General features: G+C 41.2%; 1 protein-coding gene across 2 annotated transcripts; it reads left to right on the top strand.

The window, feature by feature from the left end:
- Window positions 1–211: 211 nt before the first annotated feature.
- Window positions 212–26,789, top strand: ALX1 (ALX homeobox 1). Of its 2 annotated transcripts, XM_077178779.1 has the most exons (6): window positions 212–755; window positions 7,806–7,929; window positions 8,428–8,700; window positions 10,897–11,201; window positions 14,734–14,862; window positions 25,878–26,789. In XM_077178779.1, the coding sequence occupies exons 3-6, from the start codon at window positions 8,469–8,471 to the stop codon at window positions 26,196–26,198; spliced, it is 987 nt and encodes a 328-aa protein (XP_077034894.1). In that variant the 5' UTR covers window positions 212–755; window positions 7,806–7,929; window positions 8,428–8,468; the 3' UTR covers window positions 26,199–26,789. The 2 variants fall into 2 exon arrangements, with proteins under 2 accessions (XP_077034894.1, XP_054488093.2); XM_054632118.2 differs by lacking the exons at window positions 212–755; window positions 7,806–7,929 and having other exon boundaries at window positions 7,944–8,700.
- Window positions 26,790–27,347: the final 558 nt, after the last annotated feature.

The raw sequence follows: 27,347 nt of genomic DNA, 5'->3' as shown, positions 1-27,347 counted from the left end.
AGCTTTTTAGGAGAGTGCTACAACTAGTTGAATTCTAATACAGGATAAATGCCTCTGTTTCAAATCGGCACAATTTCCTAGGCTTGTGAGCCGTGATCTGAAAAAAAAAAAAAAAAAAAAAAAAAGGAAAGTACACAAATAAAATGGGCTGTATATATTCCTGCTACATTCATCAGATGAGAGCTGTCCCGTCCAAATAGTGTGGGTTTTGTCACCATTTCCGGATGGGAAGGTTCGAAAGGTTGTTCATTGAAAGGACACAGGTCAGCCGTAGGCTTGGCTCGTTTGTCTAATACCTTGCTGTTCGTGCGATTGAATACACTTCTCCCGCAGTTTTTCTTTAAACGATGGTGTCCTGTACATGAGAAAAGAAGGATTGTTGCGGGATTAGGAAAGCACGGCTAGGAGATAAGAGAACAAAAACATCGGCCTCGCAGTCTCTAGAAGTGGCAGTTTCTGGTGCCTTTTCTCTTGCCTCGCAGGTTTTTTTCTAATTCGCAGGTTCTGTGAGAGGTGCGGCTGCGGCCGGTGCCAGCTCGGCGCGGCCCCGCTCCGGAGCGACAGCGAGGGGCTGTGTCCGGGAAACCGGCACCGATCCTGGCTCCCGTTCCGCCAGCCACAGCTTCATTTCCCAGCCCGGCTCCAGACCCATGGATTTCTATGCGACATCTGGCCGAAAATAATTTTTTTTAAAAGCATCAAACAAACAAAGCCAAAACAATAGCAAAGAGCTGCGTTTTACACAGCCCCTTCAGGTTTGTGCCGTTTGCATTCGTATTTAATTTCAGGTAATGACTCGGGAGGTTGTTGCCTTTCATGTAATGTGCAGTCTGGCCGTGTGCCGGGTTAGGCTCAGAGCCTCGGGCAGGGCGATGTGGGAAGGACTTGTCCCTGCTCAGGAGAGATGCGCTGGCTCTGGTGGCAAATGGTCGAAGTGGGGGGGACCTGCTTTCACCTGGTGGGCACCGCTTGTCCTGCGAACAGGAGGCGAGGCAAAGATTCAAGCTTACTCAGTTTTGCTCTACCTGATTTCTTGATAACATTAAACATTTTGTGCCTTGCTACGGCACAAATGCAGAAAGAAATAAGAGAATGTCCTGCTGGGTCATGTCATCTCGCTGCCCATTGCTGTCTGATACGGTCTAGAAAGAGCCAGCACGCAAACGGACTAGGAAAAATGTCTCTCATGGTGACTGACGTATGCCGGGTATGGGTTTTGTCAGGAAAAGTGAAATATTTCGAGGCAATTTGTAATACAGTGGATTAATTTGGATTGCCCAGGGTAGAAACAAAAAGAAGACTGTCTCTAACCAAAGGCTGGGGGCTGGCTTTATTGGCCAATATCAATATTTGCGTGGAAGGCTTAAAATATGATGTTTTTGCAAGAGTTGAAGTTTTAAGGGTGGGGGGGGGAGGGTAGAGGGGGGGGAGAAGGAGGAGAAGGAGGCCCGTGGATGAAATATTAGCAGCCTATCGGTTAACCACTAAGTTCTTTTTTGTATCCATCTAGCCGTTTCTGGTAAGAAGGGCAGAGAGTCTAAAGGCTCGGGGATAGATGCTCCTTAGTGCAGGCTAGCGTTTCAAAAGATACAGGCAGCTCTCAGCAAATGACAAAATAAGGCTGAGACTGTACAGAGGCGGTGCTGAAAGACCGGAATAAAATTTCTCTGTGGCTTTCAGCATCGCTGAATTATACATTTTTAATCGCATCTAGCACACATCGCATTGGAGGAAAAAAATGCAAAAAAAGCAAGGGTTCTTTCAAACGAGGTAGCCTTGAGAACCGGCAGTCCTTGTCAAAGCAGCTCAATGCATCCATTTGTTAGTACCTCCAACTTGAACAGGGATCTATTTCTTAGACCCTGCCCCTTCTGTCTCACACCTTCCTTTACCTTCGTGCTTAGAAACCACAATGTCGACCCATATTTCATGGCTTAGAAGAAATCAATTCATCTGAGATGACAAGGCAGCCCCCCACACATTCTCCAGGCCTCTCGATACATTCAGAGCCTCGGGTCACTCCGGTAATGTAGCCCTTATATTTTGGGAATTGTCGCAGTACCAAACTGCCGTCAGGGAAGGCTGGGTAACTTGCAAAGGATTTGCTTTCCTTTTTATCTGCTCCCTTGCATAGGTACGCTAATGCTCAGTGCCCTACAGCCCAGCGTGGGTTCGCGATGGGAGAGCGAAAGGGGTAATTTAGAATTGTTCACTACAAGCTCGCTCTCAGCTCCTTTGGGGGACGGCCCGCTCCTTGGGAATAAATTCCAGGGGTAAGGGTGGCAGGAGAAGCAAAAGTTCACCCGTAAAAACCTAATAACGTGCTTTTTCACGTCTAGATTTTTCTTCTAAGGCGTCTGTTTCTGTGATGTGAAGAACGGTGTTTGTCCTTTGCGTTGGGAATATGTCTATAATTTGTTGGGAAGCTTGGCAGAGGGGGAAGGGGTGAGGATTTGGCTTCTGAAGAGGCGCTCCGGCTGCTGGAGCGCGGCTCGGCCGAAGCTGCCAGAAGCTTTGTCCCCCGGTAAGGGCGGGGGCACAGCCGCCTCCTCCGGGCTGCGGACAGAGCAGCTCTGTGCTTGCCTCACCTAACATCCCCAGCAGAAGCCAGATCCTACTCATAGTCGAAGTGCGGCGGCGGGGGAGAGTGGAGGGGAATAAATACGTGTATCGGACCTGAGAAGCATCTTTAGGAGCAAATCTCTTCTTCATGGTGGTGCCAAACTGCACGGGGCTTTGAGTCCCACGACCCAGCTTTCAAATCCTTTCTAAACTTGATAAAGGGCTACAATAGCAGTCCGATGAAGCATAGATTAAATTCGTGTAGGATTTGTTTTTATAACACATATGTAAGTAGGATTCATTATAATTTGAGCTAGATCAAGATAAGAGATTAATGCTTTTATAGAGCATCTCTGCTGAGATTTTCTATGGGGCTAAGATTAAATCAACACACTAAATATTATCTCATTCCATTTTGCGTTAAAAAAAAAGAATAAAGTTTAAGAAGCGTCACTACCTGTTGCAAGAAGAAAATTGTCGAGGTTTGTCCAGCCCTGACAGCAATCAGCAATCCTGCTTCCCTAACGGGGTAATTTTCCCATTCACCAAATTTCTTGCCTGTCCCCTGAATATGCCTTTGAGGCACATGGAATCTTTATTTTGTCTGTGCAGGTGTCATACGGGGTATCTCCCTAACAGCTGAGCGGGGTATCTCCCTACTGTCAAAGCGCCAAGCTGCAGGAACCGTGAAATGCTTGCTGTCGTTGCGTTCGGGCTGTTGTCTGGACTGGACCTGGAAGCGTCTGAACCTCGAGCCTGGCTGGGAGAGTGGGAAAGGCTCCAGGCTCGGGCCCAGCCTAATGAGAGGCAGCACCAGGTTCCCTGCGCAATCTGAGCGGGGCTCCATAGACCCGTCTGCTGCACACACAGAATTAGGGTTACCGAGTAGAAGTGCTGTCGATTTGCTCCTACACTTTCACTGATCTCTGATCCTACAGATCCCAGGTTTCTGGTAAAGTCACTCCAAACAGTGTCAATTAAACATTTCCTCTCCGAAAGGAAAATCTCAAAGCTATCGACGTACACCAGAACCGATTTGTGTTTGCTCAGGTGAACAAAACCTGCTTGTTAGGAAGAAAGTTCGTTAAAGGGGGCTTGGATTGGGACCTTTTGCAGCCTGGCTGCGGAAATCCGAAACACAATCTTCATTTTCAGGGATTAAAATAAAAATAGTGATGCTTCACATACACCCCCCCCCTCCCCCAAAGGAAAAAAAACACAAACAAACAAACAAAAAAAAGAAAAACAAACCAAACAAAAATACAAAACAAACAAACAAAAAAAAACCCAAATGAAGAAATCCAACCATCCCCCAAACTCAACTTCTTTCAGTGTTCTTTGAGAAGCAATGCACTTCTTCTTGCTGGCAATAAGAATATTTCACATGATTCTTCCCGCAAACAGGATGTCTGGAAAATTATTACTCAGCCAAGCTAGGTTTTGGATTGTAACTTGCAATTCGCTGCATTCCACAGGGAGAGAGATATGGAGCGAGTCGCAGAGTGTCTTTTTTTTACACCTTTTTTTTTTTGCTTTTGCACACCAGTGGCACGACCGAGTGGCAGAGATCGAGAGGCTAATTTCTCAGAGGGTATCTCTGGAGCCTACGCCCATCTCATACAATAAAAGCTCCGTGTCTAAACATGAAATGAGCTCCTAGGTAAAGCCTCAGCAAAGAAAACAGAAGGCTTGTGGAAATGCTGAACCATTTGAGCACCTGTTTTTCAAGACAGACAGTTCTCTTCGTGTTTCACACACCCTCCCCCCTCCACCCCCCAACCCCCCCCCGGCGTCTATTGGGGTGTTTGATCCCATTCAAGAAAACATAAACACTTCCCTTCTTCATCTATAACCATCCCTCAGCCGCCCCTCACTGCGGGGCCAGCCCTCCCGCGGGAACACCCAGCCCATATCTTCCTAGCTTCACTGTCCATTTTCCCAGACAGCTGGAGTGTGCGGATGTGGAAGGAATTGAATAATACCCCCAAAATTCGTTTAGCCGAGTCCCAGGTAGCGCGAATTTCTTCCCGTTCAATCCTTACATAAATTTCGTGCTTTAACTCTTCTGGAGGGAAGAGAAGTGTTGGTGTAAAAAAATTAAAAAATAAAAATCTTCCATAGTTAAAAACCGATATTAGAAATGGGGAGAGGGGACGGGAGGGGATAGGGATTCCTGGACATTTGAAAGGGAGATCATCGCCCGTATTGCTGCCGTTCTCACTTTATTTAAACAAACGCAGGGGTGTGAGGAGATGCCTTCAGCACCCAGTAGCCCTGTTTCGGCTGGAAACTGCCATCACGAGCAGCAGCGGCTGCGGACCCAGAAACGGAGGTCCGAACCGCAGTCGCACATTTCTTTTCCCAAATTCTTTGACTGTTCGGCAGCGAGACGTTGGAAATGTATGCGGGATCCTCGTTCCTACGCTTGGTCTGTAACTTCTGATCTCAGGAAGGGAAGGAATTCCAGGACGGCGGGGGTGAGGCAGCCTGGCGTGCCCGCAGGAGAGCCCGGCGGTACCGCGCAGGGTCCCGCGGTGTGCGCGCCCGGCTCGTCCCAGTGGACAGGCTGCCCCCAAGGAGCTCCCATGCGCTGCAGGGGCGAGCTCCTTCACACCACCTCTGGCCACGAAACGTCTCTCCATCACACATAACACCCTTCCACAGAAGGTTTGGGAGATACTCCATCTCTGGAAACACAGCGGCACATCTGCATGCAGCTCTTAATAACGGGGCTGCCTGGCGGAGGGAGTAGGTCCCTGAAGAAAGATGCTTTTCAAAGCGGTCTCACCTCAGCAAAGAATTTGTTTTCCCTTTGCCGCCTTCTCCCCCGGGATCTGTCCAACCCCTCTCAAATGGTTTTAGCCCGCTGAAGTCAGCTTTCTGTTTTCAAGCTTTTAAGGAGAACGAATGCCATACGTGGCGCCAATTCTCCCCTAGGTTACATCTCTCCTTCCCTTTGAAGTCCGCTGGGTTGCACAGAGGTAAATGAGAGTCGAATTTGGTCCCTGGAGCTAACAGTGATGTGGAATCACTCTGATTTTTATTTATTTATTTATTTATTTATTGTTTCCTGTTGAGGAAGGATGGATTTTAAAACTCGGTTAGATCTGGTATCGCGCTCTGTATTTAATACTCAGATATTGCAAATATAGATATTCATATATATAAATGTCGGCGCTAATCTCGGCGGGGAGAGCTTCGCAAAGCCGGGGCGATAAGGGAGAGGAGTCCCCGCTGCGGGGAAGATGCTGCAGGAGGGTGGTGTTTTCTCACAGGAGCGGGGGTGAAGAGCACAGAGGACGCCGCAGCCCGTCCCCATCTCGGTCCCCAGGCGAGGACAGCGCTTCCACGGCCCCGCGGGTCAGCCGCCGCTGCCGCCGCCGCCGGGGTGGCCCGATCCGCCCGGGAGGGAAGGGGTGGAAGGGCTGCCGGGGTGCGGAGCAGCTCGGTGGGGAGCGAGGACTGCCGCCGCCGAGGCGGCTCCGCGCCGCCAGCGGGACACGCGCATCCCCGCGGAGGCAACCGCGCTCCCTCCAGCCTAGAAAGAGCCCTGCTGCTGCTGCTGGCAGCTCCTGGGCGGTTTGCCTTCATAGGAGATGCTCCTTGTCCTCGGCTTTCCTGGAGTTTAATAGTGGTCTTTAAAGAGGGACATTTATTGGCATAAAAGTCGATTGCAGTCTGCAAAAACTTTGCATGTGTCTTTCATTTAAAAGACATCCAGAGCTCCATTTTTTTCCCTCTCCCTCTCTCTGTCTCTCTTCCCCCCCTCTCCCCCCCCCTTTTTTTTTTTTCTCCCCTTCCCCAAGGCATTTATTCCTTTTTAAGCACAGTGATAAACACGCTGCCGAAATGCCAGCGCACGGAGATGCGGGGGCAGGGAGAGGATCCGGAGGGTCCGGAGCAGGCGTTGTTCCAGAAGGTGCAAGGAGGAGACGTGTCGTTTTTCATGAGAAATCCGGGGACGGGAGCTGCCCTTGGAGCGGCCCCTGGGGCAGGCTGCAGCCTCTGTCCCGGGGCACGCTGCGAGCCGGCCCGGCCGCACCTGGCCGCGGGCGCCGCTCGTCCTCCGCGCCGCTTCAATTCCTCTCCTCCCGGCTCTTACGGAAACCGCTTCCACTTCTCCCTCCCCGCCAAAGCGACACCCCCACGCCACAAAAAACCCCGTCCCACCCCAAGTCCCCGAGCACCACCTCTGCGCTCTGTCGCGACGGGGCTCCGCGCCCCTCGCAGCCCCAGCTCGGTGGTGGCGGCAGGTAACGCCGGGAACTGGGACGGAGGGGTAGGGGCAGCAGCCCTGTCCTGACAGATAACAGGGAAGGGCAGATTGTGCGTGTGGCGGATGGTGACCACAGCTGCTCGACAGTGGTAGCTGAAAAAAAATCCCTCTACCCCTTTCTCCGGGAAAATACCAAGTTAGAGACCAGCTGAAGAAGGAAGGGAAGCTGCCTGCCGGGAAATATGCTGGACCCGAATTGGCCTTCCCTTCACCTTTGACTGGGTTCACAGGAAAGGTCTCTAAGCTGCTCCGCAGCCCCGGCCGGCCAGTGTTGTACCGGGGCTTCAGCCGCCCATTAAAGCCTCGCTTCTTCTCCCCTCCCCGCCCCAGCGGGGGAAGGGCCCACCGAATTGGGTTCTAAAACAGCCTCAGTAGAAAAGACAAGCGCGGGGCCACGACGCTGAAATCCTCCTCTGAAGGGATTGCAATCTCGGGTTTGCTTTACTTCACAGAATGCTCCTTTCACGAGGAAGCACGGAAGATCTTTTCCGTAATTCGTGCCTCTTCGAAATAGTCCACTATCTCTCTCGCCTGTGTTTTAAATCTTATCGATGTGCGAAAAGACCAAGGAATTCAACACTTCAAAGCTCACACATTGGGTGGAAACGACCCGCTTTCCCAATATCCATAGGAATGCATGCATATATGGCTCATTTCGTTTTCTTTTTATTACCTAAGACTTGAATAAATACTTTCATTTAGAAACATGATTATTTTTTAATGATAATATTTCAGGAGATTTAAAATAAAGGTCCGTTTTAATCACTTTTCACAGACGCACGCACACACAGGTCCAACCCCAAACATACATACAGAGACAGACTGGTTGAGATCTGTTTCAGAGCAGACAAATTCTCTTTTCGGCCAGTTTTCTGTTGTGAGAGAGTTCTAGTTTTAAGTTTCGCTAGCTTACATTTCCTCTACACAAACAACTGCCTACAACATTTCTTTCTCTGTTTAACTCTAGGACGAAACTTCTGAGCTGTTTAATAAAGAAGGAACACCGGTTCTTAATTTTACAGCTTCAGAGAACAGGACTGCAGCTACCGACGTATCAGTCAAACCGATTAAAGAAGATCCTTTACTTAAGGGTATGTGCCCCTGAAATTACCTCGCTCCAAGCCTCTCAGGGAGCTGGGAGGAGAGGGAGGGAAGCGAGGGATTACTCTTTCCAGGATCCCTGGAGAAATGAGAATAGGTTGCAGAGGGGAAATGTCCTTTTTATTTGTCCTCCCTCCCCTCTCTCCCTCCCTTTCTCCCCTCACCCTCCCCAAATGCTTGTGTGTGTCTGTCTGAAACAGATCTGTCTGTGGAAAATGGGCCTGGAACTCCCTCCTGTGTTGGGATTAGGTCTTGGGGGACCTGGGGTGGAGTTAGACTGCTTGCTTATTTTCATATTCATTAGAAATGGGAGGTTGCACAAGAAGTCCTGCTGAGCTTCAAGATATAAGAGCAACTTCGGGTTCCCCTTTCAAGACAAGACAAATCAAAGGCTCAGAGGCAAAACAGCTCTCTAAGCGCTGAACGCCTCTTCCTCCCTCCCTCCTTCCTTCCCTCCCATCCACTCACTCTCCCTCCCTTGCTCACAGTCCAGCCTCTGTCTAGGGAAGAGGCTCTCAAGCAGCCTTAGATGATTATGGATTTTCTGAGCGAGAAGTTTGCCCTGAAGAGCCAACCGAGCAAGAACAGTGACTTTTATATGGGAGCAGGAGGCAGTTTGGAGCACGTTATGGAAACTTTGGACAATGAGTCCTTTTATAGCAAAACGTCAGGCAGCAAATGCGTACAGGCCTTCAACCCTCTGCAAAGAGCTGAGCATCATGTGAGGCTGGAGAAGACATCGCCCTGCCAGGACACGAACGGTGAGTCGTCATCCCGGGGTTATTCCCCCTCCTGCAGATGTACGGGGGAGGGCAGGGATTCTCCCGCCCAGGGAGACCAAAGGCAGCTGTGCAGCCCTCGGATGCGGGCACGCGAGGGGCTGTCAGGTCGGAGGAAAATAACAATAACACTAACAATACTGCTGTTATAATACTACTACCTCTACTATTAAAAAAAAAAAAAATCCGGGAAAAGGCAAACGCCTGCTTTGAAGAGCTCTTTTCCTTTCGGTGCAGATTTTCAGCTACTGCCTTCCCCACCGGCCCCGGCCCGGGTCCCCCGGCTGGCCGAGAGCGGAGCTCCGGGCACGCCGGCACAGCCCGCCCGTGGCCGGGGCAGCCCGCCCGGGGGCCCGACGGGCCGGGGGTCCCGGAGGGTGCTGCAGGACACGGCCGCCCCCCGGCACCTTCCACACACCCTGGCCACCCCCGGCACCCTCTCTGGTCTCCCTCCGGCCGCTCCCCGGGCACTCCCGCCCCCGCTGCGAGCCGCGGCGCTCTCCCCCAGCAAACTGCCGGGAGAAGCATCGCCGGCGTGTCGGCGTCGGAGGGAGCCCGGACACGGCCGGCTCTGCGGGGCCGGTCCGGGCAGGGAACGGGAGGCAGCCTGATCATCTCTGCTGCCTTCAAATACCGTCCTGCCACGGTAGCGGGGTGCTCTGCAGCCTTACCAATTGATGCGGAACGGTGATTTTTCAGAAAACCCCGTCGGTCCCCGAAAACCCCAAATAATAGTGTTAAACGTTTTATCAAATATTAAAATTTTCTAGCTTATAAGCAAGGAGAATGAGGAATATTTTCTTTTTAAAACATTTAAAATCTTCTTCATTATTCCAACATGATGAAAATCGCTATAGAAAAAAAAATCAAAAACTAATTTCCTAGAAAAATTGGAAAACATGGTTAAGATGCAGTAAGACTAACAATATGATATGCTTTTTGACTTCATATAGTCATTGAAGTATATATTTTTTTTTGAGAAAGTTCTTTAATTTGTACGAAAAGACTGGTGAGACATTGATAGATTTTTTCAAGTGTAATTTAAAAAACAAAAACCTATAGGAAATTGATTTATACATTGAAGTTTTTCTTAATTAGCTAATTTATTGTGTGCCTCGAGGGCTTTGGGGCATTTCCTATCTATGTATGTGTTGATGGTAAGTATCTGAAAATTGTATTTCATTGCAATCAGCTCGAATTGAAAGAAAAGAAATTACTGAGAACGTGAGACAATCTCAAAGCAAGCTTATTATGTTACATAGCATCGTTGTAAGTTTTAATTTCTGCAGAGTTTGAATCTTTTTTTCCACATTTTTCTTAGAAAATTTTTTTTTTTTTAAGTCTTTAACTTATCTCATTACTTTTCCAGTGATGTGTGATAAGTAAAAATATTGAAACTTAGGAAATGTTTTCATTTCTTATTAAGAAGCTACCGTGGAATATTTCTTATCTCTACCACTCAAGTTTTACCTAAAGACAAATAGTTCCTGTAATCCTTTTACAAATTATATGAAACTATCTCTTTTAATGAGTTAACATTTTGCAGAAATGCCCTGTATTTTGTAACCATAACAGACCTCACTGGAAACAATTCCACTTCACAAATGCAAAAGAAAGCATATGAAATTTATTGAATTTTAAAAGCTAATTTAATCTTTGGTTTCATTTGCTTCTTGATTTGTCAGTTTACAGCTATTAAGTTTACTTCACTGTTAGTTTGTATTTTCATAGAAATAGAGTTTTTTTTTACATTTGCTTCCAAGTTTAAAGGCACATTTGTCAATAGCTTTGTGTCTCTATTATGAAAATCTGTTTTGGGCTAAGATTCCTTATCTGTACAACTCTAGCTGAGGCTGATTTCATGCATTGTTAACTACTTTAGCAGCAGTAGTGGTAGGGTGAAAATATCCAAGTCTCTTGCAGAGTCTCCTTACTCTGTAAGTTTCCAGATGATATTTTCAGATATCATTCTCAGTTAAAATTTAATGTGACTTAGCACTTTTATTCTATCTGTAGTTAATATTACAAATTCCTCTTCAATGACCTCATAAAGAAATAACACTGCCACGATGGAATCTGGTTCCTTGTGAAACTGTTTTATATGAACTCCTGAATCTAAACACCTCTCCTTCCCCCTTGATCCTTTATTAACCAGCTGTTAACCCACCTTGTACGCAGTGAACTACGGGATTACTAAAGTGGAAGGACAGCCTCTTCACACAGAGCTGAGCAGGCCCATGGACAATTGCAACAATCTCAGGATGTCTCCAGTGAAAGGGCTGCAGGAGAAGGGGGACCTGGATGAACTTGGTGATAAGTGTGACAGCAATGTCTCCAGCAGTAAGAAGAGGAGACACAGGACAACTTTCACCAGTTTGCAGCTGGAGGAACTGGAGAAAGTATTCCAGAAAACTCACTACCCCGATGTCTATGTAAGAGAACAGCTAGCTCTGAGAACAGAGCTCACCGAGGCCAGAGTCCAGGTAGGAACCAGATTTCAGCCTTCCTATGACAAATTGTGCATTGTAGGAATGAGTAAATTACACTCTCAGGGATTGTACAAAACCCCATAAAGCTAAAGTAAACAGCTCGTTTTGCCTCATTTCTTTATGGACATGAGCTGTTAGGCTGTAGTGCTAAAATAACTTGTTATTTTTTTAAATAGCTTGTGTTGCAGTTCTGAACACTTGTTTAAAGGATGAGAAAACAACATCAATAGTAAAACTGTCTTGATCTCTTGTAGAATTCCAGGCAGTGAAAACATAAGTTGTTATGTGTAAAGATCCCACTAAAGACTTGTTGCATGTAGTTCAGACTGATGACAATGCAGAACTCACATGCAGAGGATTCTGTGTGTGTCATGGCATGAAAATTACAGTCTAAAAAGTAACCAAATTCCTTGTTTCTATCCAAAGACTGTGCAGTGAAACTGTGCATACATAAATGTATATAAGTATCTATATACTTTACATAGATATGTCTGTGTGTGAGTTTTGTGCCTGTATAAAACAAGGACATAATCAATTCTTCTTTTCTGTATGGAATGATCTTAGAAATCACAAAATTAGGAGGTACAATTTCTGGTTTTTAAATTTCCTTATTAATAATGTTACTCTAGTTTTTGTAACAAAACATACTGGTGACCACTTAGTACATTATTTGAATATTGTAGCTGCGTACAAATGTGATTCATTCAGTATGTGCTCCTAGAGTAATCTCAATAATATTTATGATTTTTGATGCGCAATGGTGAGAAAAGCCTTTCCCTTGCTTAGAGGTCTTCTATTAGAAAAGGGTGTGAGCCACATTTTGCAAGTTTATCTTCATTTTAGATATCTTTCCTGTTCTGGTAGTAATCATTATTTCAATTTAGAGAATAACAGTTCTGTTGATTCTTACAGACTGGGATTAATTTTTTTAATTTAGTGACTTGAATATGATAACAACTTCACAACTTGTAATTAAACGCATACTCACACATGCATGTAGAGAAATAGACATCAGTGCACATGCATACAAACTGAAATGAAATCAGAAACACTTTCAGAAAAAGTCAGCTAATTAATTTTATAGAGAAATGTTCTTTTCATCTCTATTCAAGCAGGCATCACATTTGCTGTTGTCATCAGAAAATAGAGTCCAAAACTGTGTGTTCAGTTACATCGATGTGATATCAGCAATGCCGATGGAATTTGGTTCAGTGGCTTTTAACTCTTTAGGCTCTGCACAATTCCTTTCCCAAATTTGGTACAGCTTTCCACGTATCACTTCTATTCACTGGGATTTAGTCATGACTTAAAAAAAAAGAGAAGGTAGTATAATGTTAAAACACCATTCTAACAAGTGTATAATTCTGGAACACAGAGAACTACTTCAAGAACAAATTAATAGCGAGAATAAGGAGGGGGAAATTGAACTAAAGTGTGCCATCTGACTTTTTTATCACATTTTTTTCCTAAGATTTAGAGGCTTCACATGGTAAGAGTATTAAAAAGAAGACAGTAAATGAAAAATGTATGTCTATATCAGACTCTCACAGTGTATTTATTTCTATTTTATTTAAACATGTTCTTACCTTTCTTAAAAGATAACTGATCTTTGCATTCTCATATTCTAAATATGGAAGGACATGTTGATCATTTCTATCCAGAGTAGCAAGAGTATTCCATCACAAGATTAAGCAATTTGCAAGGCCTTACGTCATTAAAAGCAAGCATCTGGCAATTCAAGGATAACAAGCAGCAGATTTCTACATTGCTTTGTGAGGCAAATGGTTACTTTATCTCTGCCAAGAGTAAGTTTCTAGTAAAGTGGTGTAAACAGAAACATTTTGGGGGATTGTCAAAGGAAAAAAAAAAAGTGCTTTTTCTCATTTACTTCTATGAATTCAAGCAAATTGTTTGATTTAGTGTAGCAGAGTGATCAGCTGGATACCTTACCCATAGTTCTCTTCACCACCATTTCATCAACATCCAATTTAATATTTGTCCTGCACACATGCAGAGAGAGCCAACCTGAACCTAATTTATCTAAGTTGTTCTCTTTCCTGCTGCATGTCAGGCCAGTAATTGGTACCCATTTTAAGAAGATTGTCAAGGTCTTTTTTCAAGGAAAGAACTTCGTGACTAAATTTCCTTATCACGTCCTTGATGCCTCTGTGGAGACAGGAGATTTTTTTGCCTTCCTTTTTCTTTTTGCTGAACCTCAGGCATCATAAATAACAAAAATTTACCACCAAGGCTCCTAAAAATATATACTCAGGAGTTATATGCATGAGCTTTGCTTTGATTGCTGAATCTTTTAAAAGATGGCACATTTGCCACAAGTCCTTGGGAATCAAAATGAGCAAAATTATGCCCTGGTTGCTTAAGAGCAGTATCAGTTGAATTCTCCAAAGATCAATGCAAGAATGGAATCATAAACCAAACAGTGTTATTTTAAATATCCCACAATATGGAATCAGAAAATGTCCCTCAAAATACAGGAAATATCTATAAAAAAAGCACCATTCATGTATGTATATATCAAAATGAATTAATGATCCATTTAGCTGGATGACTAACCAATGCCATTGTTTCCTTTAAAAAAATAATGGTTCAGTTAAAAGTGTGACTTCTTAAAAAAGTCTCAGTGAGCTTGCTTACCCAGAACAACAATGACTAGTTGGATATTATTCTTATAAAGGGGATTTTCTTAGCAATCCCCTTTATTCATCAGGATAGCTTAACCAGTCCAAAATAAACTGTCTGAAAGACAAGAATAAATTATTAAGACCATGGGACAATGACAGTTATCAGTAACAGAAAGAAATTGTCATATAATGGGTTTTTGATATAGTACTTGACACTCAAAATATTACAGAACAGGCCAAGGAGTATAAACAAACTTAAGCATAAAATCTAAATTATTCCATAGTTGAAAGTGCAATTCTTTTGTCTTCCATTATAAGAAACAGATATCACCTAACACCAAAGTGAAAAAAAAATTCACAATAGTTCAAAAACTGTCTGTGACATGGTGACTTTTTATTATTTTCCTGGCCTTTTAGCCTTCCTTACAGGAACATTTCCTGCTGTGCAGACTACTGTCCTTGTGCCAATTTTTCCTGCCTTTTTATTACTGCATTTGATAAAGATTATGGTCACCTCTAGGAGGCAGATTACGGATAGTTATAGCAAGTCAGTGGGCATGGGAATTTAAGATAATGTTTCTTTACTTGCTACAGACTGATCTTTCTCAGGTTGTCCTTGTTTTTGTTTGTTTGTTTGTTTTTTGTTGGTTTGTTTTGAGGAATATAAATGAAACAATATGTATATTTAAAATAGCCAGCAATAAGTTAAGCAGGTGTGACATTTACAAGACCGAAACAGTGAAAAATTAATTTTCAGGTGGAGAACTTATCTTTTTTAGATAAACAGAAATTTTCAAAGCCGCAAAATCTCTTTATTTTCCTAAAACCCTTAGCACAGTATATAATTTTGTTTACCCTGATGACTCTTTCCTTGTGTACTCTAGGTTTGGTTCCAGAATCGAAGAGCAAAATGGAGAAAAAGAGAACGCTATGGTCAGATCCAGCAAGCCAAGAGCCACTTTGCTGCCACCTATGATATATCTGTTCTTCCAAGGACTGACAGCTACCCTCAGGTATGGTAAAGACCAAGCAGTACTTTGGTTCTACATTTGGCAGCTGTCCTAACAGCTCTGGTTTTGTATACTTTGCTAAGATGAAGTATAAACTATCTGATCTCTAGACAGCTTCCTTTTGATGTGTCAAACATGGGCCATGTCCTTATAGACCTCAACAGACCATTAAATAGAACAAGTGTCCTACTAGCATGAAATTGTAGTATAGTCATGCAGAATCAGAACTGAATATATATCACTGGGAGAGAGAGGCAGAAGGACAGGAAAAATCTCTCATTCCATTGTAGTTGGTTGAATTTGGGTTTTTTTTGTCTTTTTCAGTTCCCTGTTAGTAGATAATAAGTATACTGCATAATGAAGCAATAATCTTCTGTCTCAGTTCTCCACTCCTTTGATTTACTCTTTGCTTTGCTCTGCTTTTGTTTGTCTCCTTGCTTGTCTTAGCACATTGAATATCTTTATTTTAGAGCCATTTTTTTCATGTCTCTGGCTACACATTGCTTTTACCACATAATTAATAAAAAAAAAACACCATGCAAAGCATAAAACTCTTGTATGGTTCCCTTCCACTACTGGTGTTTTGGTGCTGTTCAGCTTCATTAGGTAATGGGGTCTCTGCCAACCTTAAAAAAAATACTCATATTCTATTTGGTCATGCTCTAAATTGGCTGAATAGGGAGTTCCTCAGCATTGGTGAAGAGTGGCTGGAAATTGACTCAGCAGAGAAGGGCCAGGGGATGGTGGTTGTCAGCAGCTGAACATGAGCCAGCGGTGCCCAGGTGGCCGAGAAGGCCAATGGCATCCTGGCCTGGATCAGCAATAGTGTGGCCAGCAGGACCTGGGCAGGGATTGTGTTCCTGTACTTGGCACTGGTGAGGTTGCACTTCAAATCCTGTGTCCTGTTCTGGGCCCCTCACTATGAGAATGACATTGAGGGGCTGGAGAATGTTCAAAGAAGAGCAATGGAGCTGGGGAGGAGTCTGGAGCACAAGTCTGATGAGGAGCAGCTGTGGGAGTTGGGCTTTTTTGCCTGCAGAAAAGGATTTGCAGGGGAGACCTTATCACTTTACTACTGCATGAAATGAGATTGTAGCAAGATGGGCCTTGGTCTCTTCTCCCAGAGAACAAGTGACAGGTTAAGAGGAAATAAGCTGAGCTGGGGGAGGTTCAGGTCAGACATCAGGAAGAATTTTTTCACTGAAATGGTGGTAAGCATTGGAGTGGTGGAGTCACCATCCCTGGAAGTGTTCAAGAATTGACTGGAAATGACAATTAGTGCTATGCTTTAGTTGGCATGGTAGTGTTTGGTGAAATGTTGGACCTGATGATCTTGGAGGTCTTTTCCAACCTTAGTGATTCTATCATTGTATGAATGTGATTAGTTATGAACCAGGAGTCTTTGGCTCATGTGTCATCTACTCAGTTCAATGTGCTTTACCTCTGAAGAGGTTACATATTACTAGGTTTGGTGCCTGGGCCAGAGCTGCCCTCTGCTCCAGCAGCTCAGAACATGGACACAACCATTTCAGCTGTTGTGGCGCTTGTAAGTCATCTGGTTTTATTTTAACATGTAGCAGGGCAATAACCCAAATTACATTATCAACCACTGCATGACTCTGTGTTTAGGTAAGTGGACACAATCTTAGGTAGCCCCAGGTAGACTCACCAAGCCATAGATTTGCATTCACTCACAGATCTCATTCAAGGCGGTCAACTCTCCTTTCAAGGTCTTTCTGACTTAGCTATGGCATCACAGCAAGTGATACAAGGAACAGTCCTGAAGCTTTGGGATTTCTAGACTAAATTTGTGTCTGCCAGCTTATCTTGTATTTTTAGTAGGATTCCATCTACATCTAAAATGATTGTCCTAAAATTAATATTTTTCAATAATCCCACATTTTTAAACCATATGATAATATGATCTATAAAATTCTAACCCAATAAAAGATCTATTCTGTACTTTCAGATTGTTAAAAAGATTAAAAAGATTAATTTATATTTTTTGTCAAAAAAAATCTGCTAGGCAGATGACACAACTAAGCTTCAGCCTGACAAATATTTCCATCACTAATTAATAAATTCTTAAAACCAGAAGATTGAAATGCAAATGCTTGTTCCATCATCTTAAATCAAGCATCTCTAGTGTGTAGAAATACAAAACGTGAATATACATTCACAAGCACAAATGCCACATGCTCACCTGCATGCACAGACTAACAGAGTGCAGGTAAACAGAGAGGCACAAATGTGTAACTGGGTCTGGTCACCTGCATGAGAATGCTGCCTTGTGCTGTTCTGCTGTTCTTGCTGTTCAAGAGCAATGGATGAAGGTGTGAGTGCACTTTGGCTGTTTCAGCTGAGGGCTTGCACGCATAGCTTGGCTACATGTTAAAAGCAAGCTAGTCCTCTCCTCAGAGAAAAATTTGTCTACTTTTCTGTATATGAGTAGGTATCCAGGCAATTATCACAGAACACTTAATAAAAATTCATAGTCTTGCTAACCTCGTGGTAGTTCTTCATAGTTTTCACATTCTGAAATCCTGTTCTTCAGTAAAATCACATCTCTATGATATATATAATATTTCCAGTGAGAATGACTGAGACAATGAAAATCTGTTTTAAAAACATGGCTACTAACATCACTCCATTTAAATCTTTTGAACTAGATGTCCATTATTAAGTGCTTCACTTATGGAAAATAAATATACAGCTCCTGACTTGCTATAAATTCATCAATCTATCTCACAACTCAGGCAGAAAAGGTATATAAAATGGTTTCATTTTAATGCTATAAATTGATTGCCCCAACAATTCCTTTATTTCATTGTAGTTAATGTAAGAGAAGAAAACAAATATCCTTTTTCCCTTTACTTTTATTCCCATATCACCACCACCACAGGCACTCTTGTGACAATGAAACAAGCAAATATTAGACAAGTTTTGCCATACTTTTAAATAAATAATTTTTAAATGTACTTTTAAATATGTAATTTTTTTCTTGTGGATTGTGGAACACAGATCAATAGAGTTTATTTAAGAAACAACATGGAGAAAAACAGACTCCCTGTTGCTGGAAGAAAATATAGGTTGAATGTTGAAAAGGGATGAAATCAAGCTGAGAAGTTTACAGCTTTATGGCAGAAAGAGCAGGAACAAATATGAATTTCTGGTGTGCATTATAAAGATTTGCAGCCCGTGAATTTTTCTGTTTTGAGTCCAGCCATGGATATGTTTAGAAAACACATCTCGGTTGCATTCCAGCAGAAGTGTCAGTCTCTTGCAGTCAACAGAGGGTGTTGTGGAGACTTCTGCTTAGTCTCTTCACCAAGAACATCATGCTGCTATGCATTGTGTGACTTCATAAACCTGAAAAGTTTCTCTTGTGAGAAAATGAATCTTTCAACTCATTTCAGACAGAAGGTTCTGAATAACTTATTCAGAAGGCTCTGAATAAGAAAAAGGTTGAGGTTGGAAGTGACCTCTGAAGGTGATCTGGTCCAACACCTTTGTCTATAATCCAGTCTAATTTTTGCTATTAAATTCCATGTCTTTATCTTCACAATAATAACAATTTAGATTTTTTTTTGGTAGATCATAATTCTTTGCTTTGCTCTTTCAGTCTAATTTTAATTATTTTTACAGTATATTGACTTTAGATTTTTTGTTTGTTTGTTTGGTTGTTTTTTTTTAGTTGCTTGTCCGAGAAATTGAATATCTCCTGAATTGAACCTGCCAAGAAATTGAATATCTCCTAAACTGGCCAAATTCTGCATACATATATCTTCCATTAATTATACTATTAAAACCTGGGTTACAGAGAAGGGCCGTTTGTACAATATTCTAGAAAAATCATCTGTTATTCAGATTTTTTTTCAAAGCTCTACCAACATTATGCTGAAAATCAGATTTTTGTAGGAAAATTTTATGGACAGTGATTTTCTTTAATTTTAGTAAAAGTTTTCAGTTTCACTACTTTCAGTGTTTGAACTTCAATGTTTTCTTGCAGATACAACACATTGTGTTCTAAGTCATCTTAAGTGCACTCAGGAAAACACATATCGTAGACATTTTTAGCTTAACTAGCAATATCCTATTGCTATGAAAGTGAAGATGGAACATCTTAAAAGCAGTGGGGAAATGAATGCAGATTCCCTTCATGGGGAAGTTTACTTCATTTCACCGGAGTGAATGTTAGTAAATAAGCCTTAATTAATTTTATCACTTAAATACAGCATACAGTGTGATTATATATGCCTCAGGATATCTGAGACACTGTTGAAGTGTTGGTGAACAGGATTTAAAAGAAGGATCCATCCTTCATTTTAGGCAGCCATGGTCAGATAAGTATTAGACATTTGTGTTTAGGAAACTTAACCAAAGGGACTTCTATGCCAGACACGGGTTCCCTTTACAGCTGTCAAAAACTCTGATCAATTAAAATTTTTATTCCTAAAACGTAAGGTGTAAAATAGGTAAGATGATCTGCCAACATTTTTTTTACTTTGATACCTGGTTCAGCTGCAGTCATTTGTACTTATACATCTACACAGATGTATAAATATGTTGGAAGAGGAACAATGAAAAAGCCTCTTTAGCTTTGTTCTTCTCCTACCTTTTTGGTCTTTATTTGACTCCCTCTGCCACCCTATGTTAGTGGGAAGGCTCCTGTTACAAAGGTACTTGATCTCATCAGATTCAATGATTACCTATGAGAACTAACAAGAAAACCTGAGACAAAATTTCATTTTACCCCTCCTCCCCTATTTACACACACAAGAGCCTATACTATTATCACAGCTTTCCCTGTGTGAATCAAATTGATAAAGATGTTATCTTTATATGTGCATCAGTATGTAAATATACTTTAAATTGAGGCATTGAAAAGCAGATAAAAAAGGTGAACATTTTCTCCATCTAGGCTCTTTCCTTTCTTTGCATTTTTCCTCCTTACTTGTTCTTTGAATCATGTTAAATTGTTGTAATTTTTCTTCTAAGTCCCTTTAAAAGGATTAATTTTGTCACACCACTCTACTTTCCCTCTTAATATCACATGTAAAATGTTTGGGTATTTTTTAAATTTTCTTGAAAATGCAGGCAAGGCTTGGATAGGAAAGAATTTAATTTTTTGTTTCAGTTGAAAAAGTCCAATCTAGTGCAGGTGGGAATCCTAAGACAACAAAAGCTTTTCAGAAGTATGGGAACAGGAATGATATAGAAGGTCTAGAAAGAAAGGAAACTGTTGAAATCTTATAAATAGAAGGAAGAGGCTGAAATTTGCATTCCATCCACCATAATGATAAATCAAATTAATATGTTGAACAGCATGGCATCACATGATGTGTTGGCAGTCAAAGAGTGTAGAAGTGGTGTCAGCATACATGTGTTAAGTACTCAGTCCTTGGATCATCATTATCGTTTGCTCTAGCCTTGGTACATATGGTTAATCCTCATTAGCAATAATCAAAGTTACATGCTCCAATTAAATGTTCATATGGAATGTATTAGACGCCACATGGTATATGACTTAAAATTTCTTTTAACTGTAGTACACACATAAATGACAGTTAATCACAATAGTTTATTAAGGCTATGGGTACACTGATTGAGCATGAGTAGACGTGGCAGGCATCTCTGAGCTGGCTTCAAAGAAGTTTTATCACTCACTCATGCTGTCTGGCTGTGACAGCGTGGGGCTGGGGCTGAGCCACCACCTGCATGCTGTGTGTCTCACTGCATGTGTGCTCACTTGCCCTGCTGTGGCTGATCTTCCAACAGGAGGGGAGTGATACTTCCAATTCTTCTGGGTGGTGTCTGTTCCACACGAAGTAGCTTATGCACTGCACTTTTATTTTTTCTGGGTAATAAACCACCACTGTATGTGGTCCTTTTCATAGTCTCAACATTCAGTTTGTTGCTCTGTAGGTTTTTTTTGGTGAAACATGTATTTCTTTAAGTGTGAGTGACTTTACTGGGGCTTAATTATATGGCAAATTCTTCTTTTTTTCCCCTTAAGATACACAACATTTTTAATACTATTTTTCAAAATGTGAAATATTGTATCTAACTGTATCATAGAGTTGAAATATAATTAATCCATATTATAAGTGGCCTCAAGATTGCAGAAGGGAGAATTTACAGTTTACAAAACATCCCACACAGGATGGGATGTTGAAAGCTTGATGACTTTTCAAATCCTACGTTATTTTGAAGCTTAGCAAACTTAAGTGTGGAATCTAATGGTCAGAGTTTTATTTTGTTCACCGTGTGTAAGCCAAATGTGGACTGAAGGGGTCTATTGCATATTTTAAATCTGTATTGTTAAGCCTCTCACTATCATGTGCTAATTAGCATTTTATTTATATCTGCAAATTATGTGCTGCATCTCTCTTATACATGAGCCCAATACAGTACAGGTGATCTTCACACGTGCACTTATCCATCAGCTCCTACAAAATAGTCACAAATTAAACACTGGGAAGTGCTCTGTCTAGATATAAATGTAAAAATATAATGAGAGTGATGAAGCATTGGCACAAATTTCCTGTAGAAATTAATGAACCCCTGCAGCTGGAGTGACTCAAAACATGGCTGGATGGGGTTTGAGTAACCTTATCTAAATTCGAGAGTAGCTGCAAGCAAGGGTTTAGAAAAATAATCCCAGAGGCTCTTTTTTGATTTAAATGATTCTGAGAATCTACAAGCTTAGGAAGTACAGGCAAATTTCTACCTGTATTTCAGATGTTCTAAAGAGGCACCCAGAAAAAAAAAGTGGAAATTTACAGACCAAATTAGTTGTGGTGATGGACTAGGGATGACCAACAGATACAAGCTGTGAACTAGTAGTTTTGAGCAGTTTAACAGCTATTGCATTTTAGCTATTGCATTGCTAGTAGAGATTTGATATTTTCTGGTAGTGCAAGGAGAGGAGTGACAAAAATTTAGCAAATCAGTCTGACATTCACGTTTTCTATAATTACATAAATTCTTAACTCTTCATTTAGTGCAACTCTTATTTTCCACAGAGGAAATGTGTAGTTTCTATTTACTAATTATAATAACATTCAGCACATATAACATTTATTATGTAATATAATAATAACACTTCTTGATATCTAGAGACCTTAAAAGAAATTAGAATTTTGTTTCCCATGTGATGCACTAAAAGGTGTGCACTCAAACAGAGACGGTCTCTAGTCTGGATAGGCAGGGGACTGAAATAACATGAGTCAAGAATTTGGTGATGGGAGAACCAAATCTCCCATTTGGTTCTCCCAAAGGCTAGGGAAATGATAGCAAAACTCCCAGAAAAATTTGATATTTGAGTTTGTGTGGTTTCTCCAGGGGCTGCATAAAAAGGCTGAAGCTCAGGGAGCTTGAAAGTTTAGCAGAAAAAAAGCAATGACACCAAGCGGGATGACCAATTACCTCAGCTCTTTTTCCTCTGCAGTATCTAACAGAAGGTCATGTGCCTAGGAAATTATATCATAACCATCATAACTCTCCAGTTATGTTCTTGTCACAGCTATGAAATCCTATTTCTTTTTCGATCCGGAAGGGTGTGTGTGCATGTGTATGTGTGTATAAAACATACAGTAGGTAAATATATCGAAGGGCTCTGGTAATTTCATGGTAACCACAAGAGCAAAGCTCAAGTTGTTTGTGATGTTAACAGAAACCAGAGATGTGCTGTATGTATGGCCTCATTCACAGTCTCTGAATTGGCTTTTATATAGTTCATGGATCACACAAGATTTTAAGAGGAAAAATATTTTTTTTTAAATTCATGTACATAATGTTGCTTTTCCTTCTAACATACCAGAAGAAGGTCTGATCATTTTGACTTATTGTGAAACATTACTATATTTATTTTTAATACAGGAATACCTTCTGCACCTAAATTTCACTTCAAGATATTTATGTTGTAAATCCTTGTGAAGAAATGAAAATTTAATACCAAATATGAAGTCACTCAATCAACTAAAATGAATAGAAAATTGATATAACTGAAACATTGTTTTGGAAGGCATAACTGCCTCATGAGAGAAGACGTAAAGCTCTCCTAGAATCTTGTGGCATTCCTGAAGTTCAGTTTAATAATTCAAATTCCTTTCTCTAAGGAAGAAATCTAGCGCAACTCCTTCAAAAGTTTTAGAAATTAATAGCTTGTTCACATATTTCTTGAAAAAGACATTGGCATATTTTAGGATTTGCAGCTGAATTCAGTTCTCATTTACACCTGCGCAAGCTCACTGAACCTAAATTGAAAGAGATTTGTCCAGAATAAAAATATCAGGAAAATTGGTGGTACTAAACTTAGTTTACTGCAAACCAAACTACTCAAAGTATGGAAAGAAAGAGTGATTTTGTGATTCCTCCAGACCACATTGGTTATTGGGCACTTTCTAACTGAGCCTCTGAACCTTTTGAAGATTTCTGATCATGACTCCATTAAAGGCAAACTTGTTCATGTTTGTATTTAAACTTTTTTTTTTTTTTAAATTCCTTCCCTAATTATATCTGTGCTGCCTGGGTGACTGCAGCATTTGGCATAGCATTTCTTAGAAAGAAATTTCAGTAAGTCAGATAAATAAGACTTTGTTGCATGTAAGTTAGCTTTGGAGATTATGAGCTCCTTCAGAAATAGCTCATGTATTAGACACTGCATAGGTTAACTAGTTTCTCCCTGGGGAAATTTGTCTGATTATAAGTCAAAACTGGCTCAGGTAGGTTAATGAAGGAGTAATAAGGCAGCTGGGAATCATGTCAAACTGTAGAGAGTCTCCCATGGGCTGACGTTTGAGTCTTCTGAAAAGTGATGATGAGAGGGAGTAACTGGAAAGTTCTGAAGCTTTTTATAGATTTCCTCATATAGACGTCAGGAGGCCCACAAAAAGGAAAATTCTTCCATATCCTTCCTCAGTGACCTTACTTCCTCCATTACCTCCCAGCAGATCACCTAAAATATGCAGGAGCAGAAGCCTGATGTGTGCCCAGCTGTTGTGGTTGTGTGTGGAAAGGCACATCCATGAGTGTGTGTGGAACTATAACTGCATGCATGCACGCCTGTGTAAACAAGCTGAGTGGACCCGGAGTTTGGGGAGATGAGTTGCTACCCTGATTTTTCTCCAGGCTTTCAGAGGAAACCAAAATGGAGCATTTACTGGATTATATTTTTGCTGCTGGAATTCCCAAAGAGTCCAGATTAGTTTGTCAGCTCCTGATGACCTTGCTAATATAACTGTTTAAAATATTAACTTTTAAAATAAGACTATTTCATCCTTCCTATCTGCACTAGATCTCAGCTAGAGGAGTTCAGGAACCATAATTTATCTCTTTAGCTTGTTGGAGGTTTGGTATGTGCTGTTGCAAAGTGATAGGACAATGGGAGAAAACACAACTCATCAGCCTTAGAAACATGTTTTCATTCTGTGTGTGCATATGTGTGTGTCTGTCATAATTCATTACTTCCTCTGACCTCTACTTTGACAGAAAAAATCACTCAGCTAGAGAGATAACCTTTATATCTTAAAGTCAAAATTCCTTTGTCTGTGGATTTGGAATGTGAATGTAGAATTAAGTTTGAAGTGGGAATTTACTTTTCAGTGCTAACTGAAGAGTAATTGAGTTACTCCAACATATCACAAAGAACAAAGACACGTGGGCTCAATCGCAGTGCATCAGGGCAACAGACAACAGATTTTTAGAGTGAAGACAAATTTAGCAAAGGAAAACAAATAGGAAAGGACATAGTTACTGGCTGACAAGATCTGTACTGTGAATGGGGGCTAAAAATGTCTTGCCTGATGCTATTTGTACATTAAAAAAATCAGCATTCAGGAGAGGTATATAGGTAAAAGTGAAGAAGACATACAAAGCTGTAAATTGTATAATGGCGTGTGTAAATGAGGAATGACTGAGGAAGATCGAGTATGTCAGAAATTATACCATATGCAAGTAGTGCTTATAGAGAGAGAGTAGAGAGTTTTGAGAAAAAAGAAGGGCAGTTGCTGAGTGTGAAGCTTGATCAACTCAAAGTAAATAGAGCAGGAATAAAAGACCATGCAGTCTGAGATAACAGTAAGAACTGACTTAGGTCTTAAAAGTCTTTCAGTGTGTTCATCTAGTAACAAACTAGTGAAAAATACCTATCCATAAATAACATCTATGCATAGATGGTAGAAGGCCTGAGACTCAGAATGGAGCTTTAAGCAACTGCCAAGTATAGAAAGGATTATACATCAAGGCTTGAATACATGGTTGCTCCAGACGTTGTTGGTAACCACAAAGTTTGTGTCCTAGTCTGTCATGCAATGTTTTCCAGGGATGCACAATGCAGCTTGTTAAGGCTGAATGATGAAACAGATATGCCCTTAAAGTATATTTTCACATAAAAAGTCATGAAATTTTATATCAAATCTATCTTTGAAACAAATTTAAGAAAAGGTCTTGAATGCATTATAGTAATTTCTGAGTTTTAGGGTTTCATTTGTTTTAAAGTAATTACGAAAGGCTTCTCATTATTAAATTTTTTGAATACTTGTTGGGCTTTATCACTTGAGAAATCCAAATTGGTTTGTTTTGTTCACCCTTTTCGGACCATTACAATGGGAATTCTAATGAGGAGAAGCATTTATGTTGAAAATATCTATGATCTTGTACACTCTTTTGACATGTTTTTTCTGATGTCAGTTGTGTGTTTCCATTAATTTTATTGACTGGCTGGGCTGATGGCATCCTGAGTTTCAACACTAGACATATATCTGGAGCCACAGGACAAATGTATGACAAAGTAAGAAACATGACTCATCAGCCCTTGCTCTAAACTGAGCAATCACATATTTTGTCTGATGTGATCTCTTCACACTATTTTCTGACATGATTGCAGAGAACTTGTTAAATACTTGTTGCTTGTTTCAGAGGGGAACTAATTATATGTGAAGTAAAGCAAACCAAGCATTGCAGAAAACAAAAGATGAACTATGTGAGTTTAATTGTGTTCATTTTATATGTTCCAGATTCAGAACAATCTGTGGGCAGGGAATGCGGCCAGTGGTTCCGTGGTTACCTCCTGCATGCTGCCACGAGATACGTCCTCCTGTATGACACCTTACTCCCATTCACCCCGGACAGATTCTGGCTACACAGGCTTTTCAAACCACCAGAATCAATTTAGCCACATGCCCCTCAATAATTTTTTCACTGACTCGTTGCTTTCTGGGGCGACCAATGGACATGCTTTTGAAACCAAGCCAGAGTTTGAAAGGAGGTCCTCCAGCATTGCAGTTCTACGGATGAAAGCCAAAGAGCATGCTGCCAATATTTCTTGGGCCATGTAATATAGCAGTACCCTCTCTCAATTTTTTTTTTAAAGCAAACTAAAACCATTTTTATTTCCCATATTTAAAGGGAACAACAATAAGCTGCTGTGTGTGGAATGCTAGAAATCACAATATACACGATGTCTGCTTTAAGAAATGCAATATAATATTTAACAATAAACCAAGAATAAACCAAATAGATTTACCATGCATCAAACTCAACAAGCCCTCTTTGTTTTGCTTTTTATATATGTTTTGTTGTACCAGTTGATGAAATATGATTATAGAACATGAAAAAAAAATAAAACTACTAAGCAAATGTGTCTACTCCATGGTTTTTAGCAGTCCTGTATAAAAAATTCATGATTTACAAATGAATACTTCATAAAGGAACAACTTGGTAAAGGAAAATAGATTTATTATATCGAACCCATGATGAAAATCTCTAAGCACACCACGCAAAGAGGGAAATATATGACCACTCATGTTGTAGGTAGAATTTGTAGACTGAGTTCTATGAGCACTGTGCTGCTGCTCTAAGCCAGCTCTGCTGTTTTGCTAAATGCATGTTGAGCTTGTTGGATTTATATCAATGAACAACTAATGTAATAAGAATATAAGGTACTACTTTATCTTATGGACCTGAGTGTATTTCTATTAAAGATAATGAGATTTTTTTTGGTCACATATAATGCTAAAAGTAGGATCAGACTGCTTAATAGAGTTTTAAAGGATGTGCAGATTATGTGTCAACTAGCAAATTTAAATTAAATCTTAAAGGTTATAGATAGGGTGTAATGAAGCTTGGGTAACTAATAGACAGCATGGAATAGTACTCCTACACTTTTAACAGAATTCAGATTAGGGAAAAACCCCAAACAACACAACACTGAGGTCTCACTCCCAGTACAGTCCATTTTACTGGATTTTGCTACTCTATGGTCAAATTGAAACAAAAAAGTCCAACAAGGGTTGTCAGTTTCAGTTTGTATCTGATCCTAAGATGATGTTAAAGTAATTTTAGTTTTAATTACATTTTGTTGAAACTTTGCTTATATGCTTTCCAGAGTGTAAGACTAATTTGCTACTCTTAAAGTATGTGGGAAAAATCTTTTTGACTGCAATGGCAGCAGGACTTGGCTCTCAGCTCCCAGCCTATCACAAAGG

Source organism: Agelaius phoeniceus, chromosome 5 (assembly GCF_051311805.1).
Source record: "Agelaius phoeniceus isolate bAgePho1 chromosome 5, bAgePho1.hap1, whole genome shotgun sequence".
Classification (NCBI taxonomy): Eukaryota; Metazoa; Chordata; class Aves; order Passeriformes; family Icteridae; genus Agelaius; species Agelaius phoeniceus.
This window is presented reverse-complemented; position numbering and strand designations above follow the sequence as displayed.

Excerpts from the sequence above, each read along its gene's own strand:
- ALX1 (XM_077178779.1), top strand. The coding sequence starts at position 8,469 with ATGATTATGGATTTTCTGAGCGAGAAGTTTGCCCTGAAGAGCCAACCG. Across the intron at positions 11,202-14,733 it reads TCACCGAGGCCAGAGTCCAG|GTTTGGTTCCAGAATCGAAG; the intron begins GTAGGAACCAGA and ends TGTGTACTCTAG. Across the intron at positions 14,863-25,877 it reads GGACTGACAGCTACCCTCAG|ATTCAGAACAATCTGTGGGC; the intron begins GTATGGTAAAGA and ends TATATGTTCCAG.